The sequence below is a fragment of the Herpailurus yagouaroundi genome, unplaced genomic scaffold, assembly GCF_014898765.1.
Source record: "Herpailurus yagouaroundi ecotype Mexico unplaced genomic scaffold, PumYag 355, whole genome shotgun sequence".
NCBI classification, from domain to species: Eukaryota; Metazoa; Chordata; class Mammalia; order Carnivora; family Felidae; genus Herpailurus; species Herpailurus yagouaroundi.
Genome location: NW_024412572.1, coordinates 4,210,866 through 4,229,464, shown reverse-complemented (window position 1 = coordinate 4,229,464; position 18,599 = coordinate 4,210,866). Strand labels below are relative to the sequence as shown.

General features: G+C 51.1%; 1 protein-coding gene across 1 annotated transcript in view; it reads left to right on the top strand.

Annotated features, from left to right (window-relative positions):
- The first annotated feature begins 226 nt into the window (after positions 1 to 226).
- Positions 227 to 18,599, top strand: part of CCND2 (cyclin D2) — a 30,295-nt gene continuing 11,922 nt past the window's right edge. The window contains exons 1-4 of the mRNA XM_040462650.1: positions 227 to 720; positions 2,526 to 2,741; positions 5,395 to 5,554; positions 14,783 to 14,931. Of these exons, the coding sequence (XP_040318584.1) occupies positions 526 to 720; positions 2,526 to 2,741; positions 5,395 to 5,554; positions 14,783 to 14,931 (720 nt within the window). The 5' untranslated portion in view covers positions 227 to 525. The remainder of the gene's footprint in view (positions 721 to 2,525; positions 2,742 to 5,394; positions 5,555 to 14,782; positions 14,932 to 18,599) is intronic.

Here is an 18,599-nt window from a genome sequence, read left to right as displayed (position 1 = left end):
CGGGCTGGATGGAGGGAGAGGGCCTCGGAGAGCTAAGGAGACGGGTGGGGGGGGCGGGGGACCGCGTTTGAAGTTAGGTCGGGCCAGCTGCTGTTCTCCTTAATAACAAGAGGGGAAAGGAGGGAGGGAGGGAGAGATTGAAAGGAGGAGGGGAGGGACGGGAGGGGAGGGAAGGGGAGGAGGAACCGGAGAGGGGAGCGAGGCGAGAGGGAGGAGAACTAACTGCCCAGCCAGTTTGCGTCACTGCCTCTCAGAGCAGAGAAGAGCGAGCAGGGGAGAGCGAGACAAGTTTGAAGGGGAGGGCAGGCGGAGTCTGCAGCCCCCGAGGCTCTCCTCTCCCACCGCCCATCCCTTTCCTCTCTTCTCCCTCTGCCTCTCTCTCTCTCTGCCCCATAACTTTTCTCCCGAAAACCCCCTACCTAGCCAAAGGAAGGAGGTAAGGGGAACCCTCTCCCCTCCCCCCTCCAAACCCCCCCAATTTTCCAGTCCGGAGAAAGCAGGGAGCGAGCGGGCACCCGGCTGGCCATGGAGCTGCTGTGCTGCGAGGTGGACCCGGTCCGCAGGGCCGTGCCGGACGCCAACCTGCTCTACGATGACCGCGTTTTGCAGAACTTGCTCACCATCGAGGAGCGCTACCTTCCCCAGTGCTCCTACTTCAAATGCGTGCAGAAGGACATCCAGCCCTACATGCGCAGGATGGTGGCCACCTGGATGCTGGAGGTAGGTCTGCAGATAGGATACTCGCTCCCCCCCCACTCCACCCCCAGCGCAGGGAACCTAAAACTTGGAGAGGGCAGGCTCCGCGCTCGCCTCCCCGCTCCTGTGCGCGAGGTTACCCCGAGCCCTTTGGCGAGACGCGTGGCTTCATTTCTGTTCCTTGCAGGATGCAAGGCTAACTGGGGGAGGGGGAAGGGGATAGGGAAGGGAGGAGGAAAATCTGGGATAAACGAGGCTGTCCTGGAGCGGGGGTGGGGGAGCATCCCGCGCGCGTGTGCCTGCATGTGGCTGCCTCTTCTTCCCACCCCCAGCCCGACCTGTCTTTTGCGAGGCCGCCACTGCTTTCGGTGCAGTGAAGAAGGGAGTAGGAGCGTGAAATCGGGACCCAAACGTAAAAAAAGCCAAAAAGCAGCCCCCCAGAAGCCAGAGAAAATTCGTCCTAGCCTCAGGTCCCCGCATGTGGTCGCGACTCCGCGTTGGCACTTAAGGGGGGGAGGGAGAAAGAGGGAGGGGGAGGAGGGAGGAGGAGAGAACCGGAGAATTCAGGAGCCCCGGAAGTCGCATTGAAGAAACGTGTGTTTTAGGGGAACCCAAAAGAACCACTTCTTTACCCTTGCTCCAAATCTTTGCCGAGCAAGCCGTGTGCCCACGTATGCACAGCTCTGGACCTGCCGTGGTTTCGCCATGTTGCTTTGCAAACTCCGGTTGGAAAGGCTGGAAAACGTCGCCCGCTCCCTCCGCGCACCCCATTATTCCGGCCACCCCACTTGTAATAGTGCCCTCTTCCCCAACCCCCACCTCAGGAAGGTTACTTACAGTTTGGCTTTCCAGTTTCCTCGCTGCGGAGATTTGGGTGGGGTAGGGAGGGGGGGGGGGAGGAGGTGTGTGTGGGGGGAGATGTCGGGGCACCCCTAAAGGAGAGGTCAGAGTCCCCCGTGCCTCTCTCTGGAGGCTCCCCGTTCCTCGGCTTTCACCCAGCTCGTCACCACGATCCCCAGTTTCTGCCCTTGTGGGCCGCAGCCGGACACTCTTGCCGCGGCGCTCACCCCTCCAAGTTTCCCCTCGGGATCCAAAGCCCCAGGGGTCGAGATACAGACCTTTCCGGCACCCGAAACCTCCGTTTCGGGAAGCCTGGATCCTCTTTGGGGTTTTCACGCCAAAAGGGCTTTTCTAGGATATTTCCTCGATTTTTCATTATTTTTTGAAACCGTCTCCCCATGCTCCCGAGTCCAGCCGCCGAGGCTGCGGCTCTTCCTCCTCTCCTCCCTCCCCCTCTCTTCCCCACCTCTCCCCACCCACCCCCCCAATAGCGGCGCCTGGGCCGCAGGGACCCCCCCGGACATTTTTTCCAATTGTCGGGAATGATAGAGCAGGGTCCGGGGATCCGAATGAGACCAAGAAGACGACCCCCGGAGCCTCCAGAATATTTTTATTGATTTTTTGAAAAGATGACGAAATCCAAAAAAGAGAGTGTGAGCGAGTTAGAGTGAGCAAAGAAGTCAGTAGCCAAAGGGAGCGTCGCCGAGCCGGCGGCTACTGCGCATTTGTTTGCCTCCTGGCTTCGGATCTTCAATTCACCTCTTTTTTTTTACCTTCTTGGGGAATACCCCAGCACGGATGGACTATTTAGATTTACCCCGTTTTCCTCCTCTTTATTCTTATCACATAGCCTACTCCCCTCCCCCTCCCCACTCAAAAATTAAATATTTTTGCTTGTTTCCATAGGTTGTGCCTTTCATTTTTTTTTTTTTTGTCTTTTCCTGACACTATTCCCTCAACCCCCCAACCCTTCCCCACTCCCACTGTAGGTCTGTGAGGAACAGAAGTGTGAAGAAGAGGTCTTCCCTTTGGCCATGAATTACCTGGACCGCTTCTTGGCTGGGGTCCCAACTCCTAAGACCCATCTGCAGCTCCTGGGTGCTGTCTGCATGTTCCTGGCCTCCAAGCTCAAAGAGACCATCCCTCTGACAGCAGAGAAGTTGTGCATTTACACCGACAACTCCATCAAGCCTCAGGAGCTGCTGGTAATGCCTACCTCCTTTCTTTTCTCCCTTTCTGCTCTTCCTTCTTTGCTCTCTCCTGTCCTGATAAGCTTCTGCCCACTGCTCCCCAAAGGAATCCTTAGGATCCCAAATTACCACATCGTTGGAATTTTCACACTTTAGGAGATACCGCTTTTAATATGAATTTTTTTGTGTTCCTACTGCGTGCCAGCCACCATGCTAAGCCCTGAGGCTACATCCACAAATAAGATCCCCGCGACATTTGTGTTGGGGGAATTCATTTGCACTTGTGTGTGCGCATGTGTGTGCATGCATGGGTGTGTGTAGGGGAGACTTGGAACACGGTGATCACATTTTAATTAAATTCCAAATTTTCAACCACTGAATTTTGAGAAAATAGCTCAACTTCCCACATGGTAGGCATGTGTTCCCGTGGTAAAAGGGTGTTGTGGTGCGTCTCCTAAGAATCCAGAGTTCAAAGGTAATGTCTTCTCTATCTATAAATTTTCAAGATACCTGCACATAGTAGCTGTTCACTAAATACCAGCTCACTGACGTTTGAGCCAAGTCAGAATTTGTCCTTTAATTGGAGGAATCTGAGGCCTGGTTCTCCGGGAGGCGGGCTATGACCTCTGTATGGTGACAGGGGTCCTGTCTTGACTCAGGTTTTCTAACAGCAAACCTTTTCCCCACCCAGTCTAACTCATTTTCCCCACAGCTTCACACTCAAGGCGTCCATGTGGCAGCAGTGTGGAATGGTAGAGTGGTTCCCAAGCCCACCTTCCGTGGTCTGCACACGGTTTCTCCGCACTGTTTGGAAGAGCCCCCTCCCCCACCTCCTACTGATCGCCCCTCCCCCTTCCTACTGGGAAGGCCTGCACAAAGTCCACAGGGCTAGGACTGGCTCCTAGAACTGAGCTCTTTGTGAAAAGGCCTTCCTTTCTGGGGCTGTGGTGCCATCTAGTGGCAGACATGTGCAAGGATGGGGGAGGAATTGCGGGGAATGTAGAGAGGGGCATGAATGACTTCACCTTTGAACCGCTGCCAGATTTCAGCTGCTTCTGGTTTGGTCCGGGAGGCCCAGAAAGGTGCTTTCTTCTGGGAGATCTGCTTCCTTTAATAATAGTACAAGACGAGTGGTTTATTTCACACTCCCCTGTGAGAAGAAAGGGCTGGAATTTCAAGCCATCTTAGAAGACACTGGTTGTGTAGTAATTTTACCAGGTTTTTTTTTCCCTCTTTTTAAACCCCAATCCTCTGTAAAAAGCCAAGGGGGACTTTAAAGCATGTAAAGGAAGAGTCATTAGAGTTCATCACCAGTTTGTTTTTCTCAACGGGAAACCAGGAAAATGAATCTTCCATTTGGCTCATTTGTTTCAACGTGATGGTGGGTCGTGGTGTTTTTTGGGACACTCCAGTTTTTCCAGGACCGGCCAAGCCAATTCATGTTGCTTCACAAGCACCCTGCCTTGTCCCCCTTTCCCTGTCTCTTGATCCCGGAAGGTGGGAGGTACAGGAATCCTCCTATTTACTTATGAGAAATCCGAGGCTCTGGGAGGGGAAGGGAGTCACCTCAGATCACACAGCCACCTAGTGCTACAGGAGGGGACTGGGGCTCTGGTTGCTGGTGTAGCAAATGGAAGAGAGCCGGGGTTCTTAGGGTGAATGGGGGAGTAGCGTGCACTGGCACGGTGGTCTCTTCCTGTCTCTTCTGAAGATGATTAATGGATAGGCCTGTTTTCCCTCTGATCGCATGTAGTTTTAAAGTTTCCTTTCTGGCCTGTTGGACTCTGAACACAATTCCCCAAATGTATCTCAGTAAGGGAGAAAAAAGGATTTTCACTAGGTGGACCAATGGTGAGAAGTCCATGAGAGAGGGGGTCATATTGTCCCCCCTCAGCATTTGGACTGAGGGGTTCCATGACTTTGCCCAGGCACCTTCACTTTGCCCTGTTCAACCTCCAGCTGCAGCATGGGGTTGCTAATGACCATCCTGGTGGGTCCTCCAGTCTCGGTGACAGAGGCCTATGAAACATGTAGGAGAAAGGGCACTCTCCTGGCCGAATGTCATTTCCCCAAGACTTCTGCATTATGTGTTGAGGGGAGAGTTGTAAAGCTGAGAAAAGTGGCACTTATTGGCACCAATTGCAAGTAAATTGGTTGCCAAGGAGTTGAGCCAAGGAACCTTATTTTGAGCTTTATCTGTGTGCATCATTTTTCCCTGAGGATTAAAAAGACTATTAATCCAGCGGTAGAGATCTGTACAATAAATTATTACCTAAGGGCCACAATGACCTTGGCAGTGTCTTGTAAGTTCAGCTTTCTGGGGGGGGGGGGGCCCCCGGGCACCACGGCCGCCCCAGTTGGCTGGGGGGCTGGGGGGAGCCGAAGAGGAAAAGAACTAGGAGAAAGTAGAATCTTGGCAACAGCTACCTGGGTTCTCATTATTTTTGGTGGAGCCTCACATTTGAGGCAAAAGAAGAGATGCCAGCGACTTCCAGGCTTTGGGGGGCAGGTGGGGGGTGGGGGGCTTGGACAAATCGGCCCACTTCAGGATCTAGCAGCATCCTCCTGAACATCATTAGAACTGGTCCGGACCCCAGCCCCTGGTCCCTGATACCAGGTCAGCCTTTGGGTTTTATACTCTTGTCTCCCTCCCTCCTTCCCTCATCAGGAGTGGGAGCTGGTGGTGTTGGGGAAGTTGAAGTGGAACCTGGCGGCTGTCACTCCTCATGACTTCATCGAGCACATCCTTCGCAAGCTGCCCCAGCCCAGCGAGAAGTTGTCTCTGATCCGCAAGCATGCGCAGACCTTCATTGCTCTGTGTGCTACCGGTAGGAGCAGGCTGGAGGCGGAGGGGGCCTCGTGGGGGGCGGGGACACAGGCTGAAGAGCCCCTTGGTGGGGGGTGGTCAGGGAGAGACTGACGGGGGTACTAACTGGCATGGGCTTAGGGGTTCAGGAGAGGGGTGGTCCCAAGTAATCTAGAGTACAAGGTTTTCATTCCCAGGCTGTGTGTTCTTTATTTTATCTGAGCTGGTGTATTCTTTTTTTCTACTAAACTCATAAATGGTTTATGAGGACAGGTGTGGTAAGCAGAAAAAAAAAAGTGCCTGTTAAAATATTCTTTATGATGTCTAAAGTGCTCTTTGAAGATTATATATACTGCTCTCTGGTTGTGTTTAAATCTTTAATCTTTTGAGGAAAAGGATGCTTGGAGATAAGACCAAGAGGAAATTTGGGGGGGTGGGGGCAAATATAGGTTAAAGGAACACTGTCTTGATAAATACGCTGCCTGCCTGATAAGCAGTAAGGGAGGTGGAAGGAGTTCTCTTTACTGTAGGGCACTTACTGCTGGGTAACTGGTGGATGGGGGAGTGAACCTGGCTGGCTCTCATCAAGGACTCACCTTCTGAGCACTAAGTTCTGATGCCCTCCCTTTAAGTGCTGCTGTTTTGAATTGGTTGCAGCCTTTACCAGCAAGCGCAAGTGGCTTTTTCATATTAAAAGCTTTCCACCCACCACGTTCATCCCACAATTGATACATAGTTCTTACTGGCCCATTTGCTTTGCATTGCCCTAATAAACTAAAGGCAGTGGTTTGACGACTGTCTCATTAAACTGAGCCTTGGCCAGTTTCTACTATTTTTGTTCCTTGGTAGTGGCCATGGGAGAGACCCTGAAACCTTAATCATAGGTAAAGACATCATAGGTAAAGAACTGACTGGGCAGGTCTTTTGTTTTGTGGTGGAGGGGGGGTTGGGGGAGGTTGGGGGGGGGGAATCCAGAGGGTTCAGCCCAAGTTCACTAAGTTACTGAATTTTAGAGATGGGACTCCTGGGTTACCTTTTTCCAATGTTTTGTTACATGTTATTTGTAAGTATGTACAAATGGATCACACAATATGCAATAGTGTATATGCTCTGTGTTCTCAGTCAAAAGTTCAGGCTTTGCTACTTATCACTGGATGACCTTGGATGGCTGCTTAACCTCTCTGAACTTCAGCTTCTTCATCTGCAAAACACACCTGTTGATACATGACCTTAACAGCCTTTTCAGGGTGGTTAGGAAAACAAAAATCAGAAAGAGACAATGTGCAAAGAGGTACTTTATGAACCAAGGAACGTGTAGACCATGTGTTGTGGTACTAATTGTGAAAATGCCACCATCTCCATGTTTAACTGTTGCAACTGCCTTAATCCAATTCAACAGGACCCTTACTCTCTGCCTTCCCTGGCGTGAATGTAGGGTTCCCAGCCACCCACATTTGATTCTAGGGCTTAGATTTTTTCTCACCGGTTTTCTGTAGTCCTGCCCTTCCAGATCCAGACTGGGCCCATGGCCATGTTAATGTGTCCTGTGCCCCTTTATGAGAGAGTAAGCTGTCCTTCCTGCAGCCCTGAGGGGGCCATTCTTCAGAGCCCCCGTGGATACCTTGCTGACTTTTAGACAGTAGCCATTCTTTTGCTTCCTCGCTTCTCTTGCTGTCTGGCCTGGGGCCCTAGAGGTCAATCCCTCATTGACTTGTCATTTTGTCTCCCAGGCCCTGCTGTCCCTTCGTCTCCATTGTCATGATTCACTGTGGGGGAGGGGTCAACCAGTCCTTTTTTCTCTAGCCCTAGGACCCCCGACCCTCTGACCCGAAGCTCCCCCATTGCCCAGCTGTTAGCCAGAATTCTGCTTTGACCTTGTCTCTTGACTGACAGATCTTTTGGGGTCTGTCCACCCATTCCCCCATTCTGATCTCTGATTGGGGTAGGGATGGTAGGTGGAATTATCCAGGCATGGGCAGATCCCCAGCTTCTGTAAAGGCCCATTCTCTAAAATTGGGGGTCCCATCCCCCCACTTCTGGCCTTCTTGCCCAGATCCTTGGGGTGGCTGCCAACTTTGGGGCCAGAATAAGGAGCTGGAACTCAGGCACTGAGGACAGAGGTCCAAGGAGTGGCACAGGAAGTCACGAAGACTGCCTTTGGGGAGCCATGAGCTAGCTCTGGGCAAGGGCTAAGAAAGGATACAGGGAATAACTCCAACCAAATGAAGACCACCAGCCATGTACTAAGCCTTAGGTGTGGACTGGTCAGAGCAGAGGGGGCTCCTCAGAAGTTTCCTGAGTCTAGGAAGGATGGCTCTGTCTCCCAAGGCTTTTCTTTCTTGATCTGTGCTTGAGTCTGTATGAATGACCAAGTTACATAGAATCCTCACTTTGTGGAGTTTTATACCAGATGGCCTGATGGTATAAAAGCCCAGATCTACTTTTCTTGGAGGAAACACCTTCCAGTTAGATGAAGTGCCTCCTTTTGGGGCCAGGGTGTGACAAATGGTTGAGTGCCTAGGACTGTCTGGCAAGCGGCAGGTACAAGGTAACTGAGAACCAAAGGTAGGTGATACCGAGAAGGTCCAGTTTGCTCCTTGCACCTCACGCCTCTGTCCTTGTCCCTCAATCCTGACTATTCTGCCCTGAAGTCCAAGAGGCACCTGCAGCCGGGGTCTTGCAGACTTACAGTGGGTCTGGAGGAGATGGTAGCCAATCCTCTAGGCTGTGTGGCTAGTTTATGGGATAAGTTGGTTGTGAAAGAGCTGGCAGTAGTTCCTCAGTCTGTGCGGGGAGTGCATGTGTGTGTGTGAAAGGGGAAGAGAGAGCAGGAGAGCAGAGAGGGGCCATGAGGAGGGGAGCGAGGCTGCAGTTTTCCTTCGGGGCAAGAGGGTAAGATGGTGTCAAGGCAGAGAGACGGCGTCACGCCCCCCCCCCCCCCCCCACTCATCTCAAAATGGCTTCTGGCAGGAGAGACTGCCTCCACCTGCCTGGTGTCCCTCTCTGGGCCAGTCCTGGTTAGTGAAGGCACTGGAGGGAGAGGGAGACCTTCATAACTGACAGCCCCTGGCATTCCCTTTCCTGGAGCTTTTGATCCTGGGGAAGCAGGACTGAGCCTTAGTGTCCCCCTGTTCGTAGGTGTGATGGTAGAGTCCCCCAGGTCTGCAAATGAGGAAAGAAGTACCGTTTAATATGACTCAAGATCACACTCTGGCACTGGAGGATTCTTGATGCGGGATCTCACGCTCAACAGATGATTCCAGTTAGTCTGGAAACGCCAATGATACTGAGTTTGAACTTGGTGTGGGGTGGGGTTGAGGTGCTTAACCTCCCTACCTATGCGTGGTATCCCACATCTCCCTCTTTTTGCCTCGGGCCCCACCTCAGGGTGTTTTGCTTATTAGCTCTTTGCAGCATGCTCTAGAGTAGCCCCGCCCAAGGCTCCCCACCCTGAGGCCTGAGCCCTGGAACCCCAATGAAGCCCCAGTGAAGCCCCAGTGATGATAACTGTTGTATTTCCAGCCTTCCTGGCTTTACCCAAAGGCGTTTCATAACCTTCTATCATAAGATAGAATTATAGCCGGGGCCCGGAGAGGGTAGGTGGGTTGGCCCCTTACCCCAAAAAGGTTTGCCCTGGCGGCTGCCAGGTGGGAAGAATTTAAGCCACCTTCCTGTCTTTGTGCTGCCCCCACAGCTGACAGGGCGCGGAGCTGAGGGGAAGTGGCGTGGGCAGCCAACAGTGTCAGTTCTGCAAGCGCACCCTGTGGGGACCAGCAGTGTGGCAGGGCTATCTCACTTCCCTTCTGGCCGGACAATGAATGAGGAGTAGGCTGTCTCCCTCCCCTCCTCCTGCCACCTAGGCCTTTGGAGTTATATTAGTGTTCCATGTCGCCCTGGTCCTTCCCCACAAGGACAGGGTGTGCTGAACCTATTCCAGGGGTGGTAGGTGAGGTGTGTGCTGTGGCCATCACCTGCTGGCCAATGAGCATCTGGGATTCTGGCCTTTGAACCTTCCACCTTGCTGCAGGTGGGAGGAGGGGGAGAGAGGGGGGCAAAGGGAAAGGGGGGGGGGGGGCTTCCCTGTTGGTCTTAAGCCTCAGACCGAGTATCTCCCGCCCCCTAGTGGTGGTCAGAAGCAAGGCCATCTCTCTTCTACTTCAAGGCCTCCACATCGTAGCCAAAACAAATCTGCACTAAACTTACATGCAGGGCCATCTAATCAGTGGTTTTAGACCTGCTTAGCTCAGAACTCTTTCTTCAGTGAAATTTTACCAAGACCTGCAGATAGCGAGTTGATGAATATGGAGCCCTCTCTGCCCTTGCCCAGATTAAGAAGCCCAGTGGGGCCCCCAGAGCGCCTCTGGTGGTCTTGGGAGGTTAAGTGGGTTGTACAGGCCACACAGATCACTGGTGCCATGGCTAGGACCTATCTCTCTGACTCCTGAGCTAGGGCTTGCTTTTGGGGGGCTTTTCTCCCCCTTCTGATAGGAAAATCACCCTGTGTTCCTTAGTGGGATGTGGGAGGTGGCCTTGAGGAGCTGTTCACATTCCGGTAAGTTATAAAGAGCACTGGGTCTACAGTCTAGAAGTCCCGACCTTAACCCCAGGCCCAGCACTGGACATTGGACAAGTCACCTAACCTCTCAAGAATTCATTGATTCACTTGTGAAAGGAAGTGTTTTGAAACAGATGAGTCTTACGGTTTATTAATACCTCACCACTACTGCTACATGGATGAGTAAGCAACCAGTAGAGCTGGGGTTCCCCCAAGATGTGCCCCTTGCCTCCACCACCTCCCCAGGAGGGGGGAACATCATGTCAGAGGCTTCCGGTATGTGGGCATTGCTCCTTGGCTCTGGGCAAACCGCAGCTGAGTGGATATGGGGCACATCGGGGAGACCATTGCCAACTTCTGTATTCCATTCATCGTATGGGGGCCTCAGTTTCTCCCACTCCTGACAAACCAGCATGAGGCTTCGGGGACTCAGTGAGGTCATTTCTGGGACCCACAACACAAGTGACAGTGAAAGATTCTCCAGGCAGCACAGAGCCTTTCTTCTTGACGGTCTTGGTGCCCTTGGCCTGCTGTCAGCATCCGCCTGTTGCCCAGGGATGCTGGGCACCTTCCTCCTCTCCCCTGCCGATGCTAAACAGAATCTCCAACAGTCAGAATTCCCCTTCCCGGTTCCGTTGGAGGTTCCCGTCGTCAGAATAGTGATGGTGATGACACTTGATAGCTTACCACGAGCCAAGCACAGTGCTTTTACATGGATCATTTTAGTTGAGTCCTCAGAACAACCCTACCAGGTGGGTATAATTATTCTTCTAATTTGCTGGTGAGAAAATGGAAGCTCATAGGGTTCAGGTAACTTGTCCATCTTCACACGGCTGGTAGGTGGTGGGTCATCGGCCTCCACATTCTCCATCTTCCAGTTCTTGCAGCTGCTTGGCCCAAATCCTTCTCATGCCCTCGGAGAGGGTCCTCCTAAGTATCTTCATGCTCCTGTCCCCTTGACCACCCCCTTTCTTTGAGAAGTTTTTTTATAAGCTACCCATGTAGGATGTACTTAGCCATTTAGAAGGCACCGTGCTGTATTATGTTACTATGCTTTTCAACTGGGGTGGCAGATTAATCCAAGCTGCCTGGAATGGGGAGGAACCCTTTGTGCTTTGTCGGAATGGATCACTGGTCAATTCATTGCCTCTCACTCTGCTGTAGAGGAAGGAGGGTGCTCAGGATGTCACCTCTTACCTTTTCAGGTGGGCAACTGAGGCTAGAGAGAGACCCTTGCCCCTGAATATGCCTCTGCACCAAGATACAACCTGTTGGTATTTTTGACCAAGACGTGTAGAGATTTCTAAGAGATTTTTTACTTGGTATTTTCTTTTTGCTGAAATAGAATAATATTAAGAGAAAGTATTATAAAATTGCTTACCATTTCTTCCATCTAACTGCGGGAAAGTTTAAAATGTTTTCTGTGAATCCTCCTGCTTCAACCACATGCGTGTGCATGTATGTACTTTTATTTAGATGTTTCTGGGAGGTTATATTCTTGGTCATAGCGTGCATGCCGTCTGATTTTTCTGTCCAGCCCCCCTGCCCAAGTGGATATGGTGAACACTTTTCAAGCCAAAGTTTATGGTTTCCAGGAGTGGCTGAATGGGCTGGGTGAAACCTTCCACGGGTGAGCGTGGAGGTTAGCTAACTAGAGCTAGTACGAGGACACGACCCTTCAGATGTTTTATTCTGGTGTTTTCTTCCTCTGCTGTTTCCCCCACCAGCAGAGAGGGGTTGTCCCTGAGCCTAGTCCTGGGGCAGCCCCTGATGCCGTGAGGAACTAGCACTGCTCTCTGTGGAGAGGATGCCTCGTGACTTTGTTGGCTGACGGAAGCTTTGCTCTGTTCTAGTGATTCTTGCTTGTCCTTTTCTCGGGGGTGGCTCTTCTAGATCCTTAAGGAAGACCAAAGTAGAGCTGGAAGGCACCTGGGAGATGAGCCAGCCTGCTGTCTCCCAACTTTTTGACCTAAGCCGTGAAGAAAGAAAATACATTTTATAACATAACTCAGGATGTACATAAATGTACATCAGACTGATACAAAAGTTTTTCAAGAGGGTATTTACTCCTACTACATGATTACTTCCTGATACTTTCTATCTTGTTCTGTTCTGTTAAACAGCAACAAAAACAACCCACAAATGGGTTTCATGACCCAACAATGAGCTGCAACACTGGAAGTCAGAAAAACACCGATCCAACCCCACCCTTTATTAGACAGATGGAGTGTCAGGGACTGGAGGAGGAAGTGACTCACCCAAGGTCCCACAATGTGGATCTGGTTTTCAGTTCTAATGTCACCTCCTTTGGATTTACCCAGAGGAGAGCCTGACAGGTGCTCAGGAATCTAGTAGGAGACCCTGGTTTGCCACTGTGGTGGGTGGCAGAGGAGCAGAGCAGTGACTGGCCCAGCTTCCGGCAGCTCTTCCCTTGCTGCGGGAGCACTCCCCAGTCTGAGCTGCCAAGAGGCAGCTGTGTTCTTGTCCATGGTGCTCCCCAATTCCAGGAGGCAGGGGACCATATCCCTAGGAGGATGCCCTTCAGCATTTTCCTAGCAAAACAAGAAGGGACGTAGAGTCCTTACGGCAACCTTGGCTGCACCTGCTGCACCCCAGGACCACCCTGTAAATACCCCCTGGCTTCTAGAAGTTAATTAGTTTGCTAAAATTGGAAGTGAGTTTTGCGTGCAGCAGCGTGACAAAAGACAGGCATGTATGAGGTGTGCTTCCCGGTCTGAGGCCTGGGACAGAGGAAAGGGAGGGCCAGGGATATCCTCCTGTCCTTCCCTGCCAGATGCTCCCACCCAGGGCCTTTGTGGGCTCAAGGCCATGGGCTGGCTGCCTCCTCTGCATTATGAATGTCACAGGGGGAGGCTAACGAGGTTATTGGGCAGAGAAACACTCCTGTGAGCCCATGTGGAAGAGACCTACAGCAGAGCAGGAGGCAGGGAGGCCAACTTTGGCACCATCCATGGGGCTAGAGAAGGAACTGAAGGGGTTAGTGGACAGCAGGCTTTGGCCAGAACACTGTAGTATACATCCCTCAAGAAGTAGAAATAGTGAGCGAGCGAAGGAAAGGAAGCCAAGGATAGAGACAGACTGACAGGCGGCCCGGCTCGCTCTGTTCATGGGATTCGGCCAACATGGGAGGTGTGTGCGTGCTTCAGTGCTCCAGCAGTGTTTCTGACAACACCACCAACGTGACGCTGGACAACGGGGTCACCTATAAAAGTGCTTTTATGGAATATGCTGTTGTAATAGGGCATTTACAGTAAAAGGGGAAATGTTAGGTTGAACTTTATGTTTCGACCTAACGTTTATGCTGTAATTTGAAGTGTGACCCATGTCCTCCCTCTGTCCCTCCCTCCCACCCCCCTCCTTGCACTGCTCTGTACAGTAAACTCTCTGGAGTGATGCTAGAACCAGAGGTAGCACACTGGAGGATTTACCCCACTCCAGGACTGACTACAGTGAGTGATGGAAGGAACCTCTTTAACCTATCAACATAAGGCACTGGTAAAGGCAATTTAAGTTCTCAGAAGTCTGCCCTTTTTTATCCGCAACGTTAGGGCATTCGTGCCCACCTTATGTGGTGGATGTGTGGATTAACTGGGACATAGCCCGGAAGGGACTGTACACGTGTGGGTAGTTAGCAGTTAGTAGCAGCAGCAACGGGAGTAAGGTGTGGGTGTCCTTGTCTCCTCCCTGATGGCTGGGCAGTGGCTGATCTCGATCCCCCAGCCTGAGAGCTTGTGGGAGTGCTCAGAGGAAGCTGAGGCGTTCGGTCTCCCATGCTGAGGCCTCACAGGAGCCTCCCCTCTCTTTGCTTGTGGAGAACTGGAAGTGGGTAGGTATTTGAGCTCCTCCGATTGATCTTGGTGTACGGCTCATTAGCAAACCGCTCTTTTTCTCCAGCAAGAAAATGCGATCTTAGGGCCCAAGAACCGTAAAATCTAAACCAAGTCATCCGTGTGAGGCGGTGGTTAATACTGGGTGCCTGCTTTCTCTGCTAATATTCTGAGGGCCCTTGGCACTGGGCTAGAAGTTGAGGATTGTGCAAAACTTGGCCCTCAGCACTGTCTCCTGCATTACTGCTTTTCTCACTTCCCTCTTTTCTTTTTTTAATGAAATCATCTGTTGTTTTGTTATGGGCCATATCAGTCCCTGTTGACTTGACACAGAATATGGCAAGATCACATCAGGATTATTGTATATAAAATTTTACAACTTACACTTTTCCTGCCTTCCACTGTCTAGATCCCCTGGTCTGTCTCACTTCTGTGGCACACAGGTTACCCTGTCTGGACTCGTCTCAGACCTCCCTCCTCTATTCCTGCCATGACCCCCAGAGGAGACTATGTTTCTTGCCCCTTGCACATGCTAACCCCTCACAGGATTGTGGACTGAGGGATTGGGGGACCTGAATCCTCTGAGAATTCACTGTGCACTCAGATAGGCTTTCTACCTTCCCTGCCTCAGTCTTCCCATTTTAGCTCTGGACCCGCCACAGGGATGGCAAATAAATAAATAAAGGGCATCTTGTGAAGGAAGACTGAAAAGAGAACGTGTCTGTGGGGTAAGGGGTTACCTGTGCAGCTGACCTATCACCACCCTATATCTGAGTATCTTCAAGCTGGGGAGCTCCCGGATCCAGATTCTTCCTGTGCCTTGACCTTCTGCCTCTTGTCCTCACAGACTTCAAGTTCGCCATGTACCCGCCATCGATGATTGCAACTGGAAGTGTGGGAGCCGCCATCTGTGGGCTCCAGCAGGATGAGGACGTGAGCTCGCTCACTGGTGATGCCCTGGTAGATCTGCTGGCCAAGATCACCAACACGGATGTGGTAGGTGGATGCCATCTTCTTGGTTAAAACCAGATGTCTCTTTTCTCAGCCCAGGGAGGGAGACAGTTGGCCTGACGATGATGTGTTGGAGATATTTTTCTTTGTTGGTGGTTTCTGTTTTCCAAGATCAACATCCAAGGTAGTACAAAAGCCAACAGATGAGGCTTCCTCTTAAGGGTTTGAAAGCCTGTGTGCCATTAAATAGAGAAAAGAGCCTAGCAGGCAGATAACAAGGTGGGAGGAGGGCTGTTTACTAATTTTCCTTCATGGTGTGGGCTTCCCCATGGGTCTGAATCGTTGCTTCATTTCCATTTATGTACATGTCCTCAGGCTGCCTCTCCCCCACAGTGTGCTGCTCTGCTTACAGCCACTAAGGCGGAGACACAGCGTGGAGAGGGGACTAGAGCCTGGCTCTGCTGCACTGGGGGCGGTGGGGATCTAAGAGGTGCCCCGCCACGAGAATAGTGTCTGGCCTTGACACACCTCTCAACCCCACCCGCCTCTCACTTCCCTTTTGTTTAATGTGGTAATGGATTAAAAAGTACTTCTAAAAGAATAAAGAGCCATAGTAATTCAAAGAACTATTATTAGCTATAGATTTTTCCATTCCTGTGCCCCATGGACTGCCCAGAGGCTGCAGTTCTGCTTGCCAGAATTTGAAGCTCTTTAGAAGAAAGGTCTTGAGAGACCAGGGTCAAGTGAGGCTCTGATTCAGCTGGTAGGAAATTGCAGTCCTTAGAAGGTCCGAGCCGGGGTGGTTCTGAGAGGTCAGTGAGGCAGTTCCTGCGTCTTCCAGTGGGGGCTTTTTCCATGCGGAGGGGCTGAGGGAAGCAGCTGGGGGTGGGGCGCTAGCAGAGCCGGGACTGGACCCAGGAAGCTCAGACTCCTTGTCTGGGAACTCTGCGCTCCACCCTTGTGGTTGCTCCCAAAGCTTTTTGTTTGGGGAAGGGCCTCTGCTCCAAACCAACTCCGAGAGGTGTGTCAGCTCAGAGGCCCTGGAGAATCCACACGAAGATGCCCCCTCTGGATGTTCCAGGGAGATTCCGAATGCCCTGCTGTGGGAGTATATTGAGTTAAGAGAGAATGTGGTTTGCAGGCCTGTGGCTGATGCCCCACAGGGATGCTGAGCAGAAAGCTGAAGCTCAGAGTGTGAGGCTGCAGCTTCCTGGCTTTCTCACCTACGTATCTGTATTTTGCCTTGGCCTTTATCACCATCTCAAGGAAGTAGTGCAGGGAGGTGTTAAAGGGCCTCATGGAACCTAGGGGCCTGCTGTGAAGCAGTTCTTAGGCTTTTAAAATTCTAGGTCCAAAACATAGGCTTTTTAAAAACATGGTTTCCAAAATAGAGATTGAAAAGACCCCTCCAGGCAGCTTCACGTGCAGAATGCTTTTCTAATCCTCCAGAGACAAATCGTGGACAGGACCTAACATTTATAGAAATGAGAAGCTTCCTTCCTTTTCTGAATATCTCCTATTAAGGCTGCCTTACAAAAAGGAGTCCCGAGCAGCAACCAGCTTAAGACCAGCTCTTCCTTGACCCCCCAGAGACAAGAATGTCAGTGACAACAGTTTGACCCCAGGCACTGTAACCCCTTTAAGATATTTATAGATCTGCTCCAATTGGCCGGTTGCCCCATGGGTCTCCCGCCTTCTCCACATGTCCTTTTATCACCCTTACTGGTTTCAGATGGACAGAGGTCACTCCTGAGGTGCCACTTGGGGTGCTTTTCAAGAGTCTCTTGGGAGTCTCTTGGGGTGCTTTTCAAGACTGCAAACCAGTTTCTCATGGCAAACTGGAGAAAGTGCTTGCCCCTTTCAGATACTATGTAGCCAGTCCATCCAAGTTAGCTGTCAGACTGAGTTAAATGGATGCAAACCCGCTCAGAGGTCTCTTAGAAATCCCAGCTGTTGCACTGGACTTGCATGCACATGTCACATGCTTACCGGTGGGCCCTCAGTTACATATCTTAATATTTAAAAACCAAGCATGAGGGGCACCTGGGTGGCTCGGTTGGTCAAGCTTCTGACTTTGGCTCAGGTCATGATCTCACAGCCTGTGGGTTTGAGCCCCGCATCAGACTCTCTCCTTTCAGCGCAGAGCCTGCTTTGGATCCTCTGCCCACCGTGCCCCCCCCCCCACCCCCCCACCTCACCCACTAGTACTGTCTCTCTGTCTCTCTGTCTCTCTCTTTCTCAAAAACAAAATAAAAATTAAAAGCAAAAAAAGCCCCCCAAAAACAAAAACCAAGCATGAGCAGAGGAGAATGTAAAATCCATAGCACTTTTTCAGATAACCACTTGAGCCCTCCGTGAGTTCTGCTGGGTCTCTTCCCATCTGTCTGCCTGTGCTCTCTGAAGTGCTGAGGCTCAGAGTGAAGGAAAATAAAAGGAGTGGCTTTAGAAAGCATTAGCATTTGGAGGGAGGCAAGTTTTGCTTCCTGAGCTCATTTACTATTTCATCATTCGAGAGGTGGGGTGTTTGAAGCACTTGACTCTCCATTCATTCCTGGGAGTGTTGACTGAGGGCTCACTAGCCGCAGACTTGCATTATGAGGAAGGCCTGGATGGCTTGGAGGTGGAAGTGGAGGCAGGTGGGTAGTGCATGGAAGATGAGACCTGATGTTCCTGGCCTGAAGGAACTTAGCGATCCTAAGACAAATCGAGAGTGAAATGTGCAAAATCCTAGCAAATTAAGATCATAAGGAAATGAATGCTAGAGTGTTATATATTCTAAATGCAGAGGAAGGAGCTTACTAGGCCTACTGTAAAATGCAGGCCTCCTGGCAGAGTTCACTTGATGATAGAAAATGTCCTTGGAATGGAGAAACAAAATGTGGTATGTATTCTCCTTAGATGTGTTCTCCTTAGTGAGTGCAATGGAATATTAGTCAACCTTACAAAGGAAGTGTAATGCCAACACAGGCTACAACATTGAAAACATGCTAAGTGAAATAAACCAGACCCAAAAAGACAAAAATACGTGATTCCACTTCTGTGCCATACCTAGAGTAGTCAAGTTCACAGAGACAGAAAGTAAAATAGAGGTTACCAGGGCCCCAGCGGCGGGGGGAAGAGGAAGTCATTTAATGGGTATGGAGTTTCACTTTGGGATGATGAGAAAGTTCTGGAAATGGAGAGTGGAGGTGGTTGCACAACAAAGTAAATGCACTAAATGCCACTGTACACCTAAAAAATGATTCAGATGGTAAATGTTACGTTCAACTTATTTTGCCACAATTAAAACACACACACACACACACACACACAGTGCTCTCAGACCCACACTGTGAAATGCCCACAGGTTTGTGTTGAGCTCTCCCATGGAGAAGTCAAGTACACAGCACCACGTTTTGCACATGGGCTCTGGTGAGATAGGACAGACAGGAGTCAGAAAGAGCTGACGTGTCACGCTGGAGTCCCCACAGTGGTGCACTCGCCAGTGCACCTTGTTATTTGTGATGTCTTCAAGCTTACGGTGTTTTCTGTCTGTGCATTGTCGGGGGGTCAAACTGCTGAGAGCACATCCCCCCCACAAGTCCTGAGTCCTCTGAGACAGCCAGTCCCCCCTGATTCCTCTGGCTCACTGGCTGGAGGCAGATAGCTTTGACAGGAGGGACCCATGCAGTTCTGAGAAGGTTGGTCTTTGTTGCTCCCTCTGGTTGCCAAAA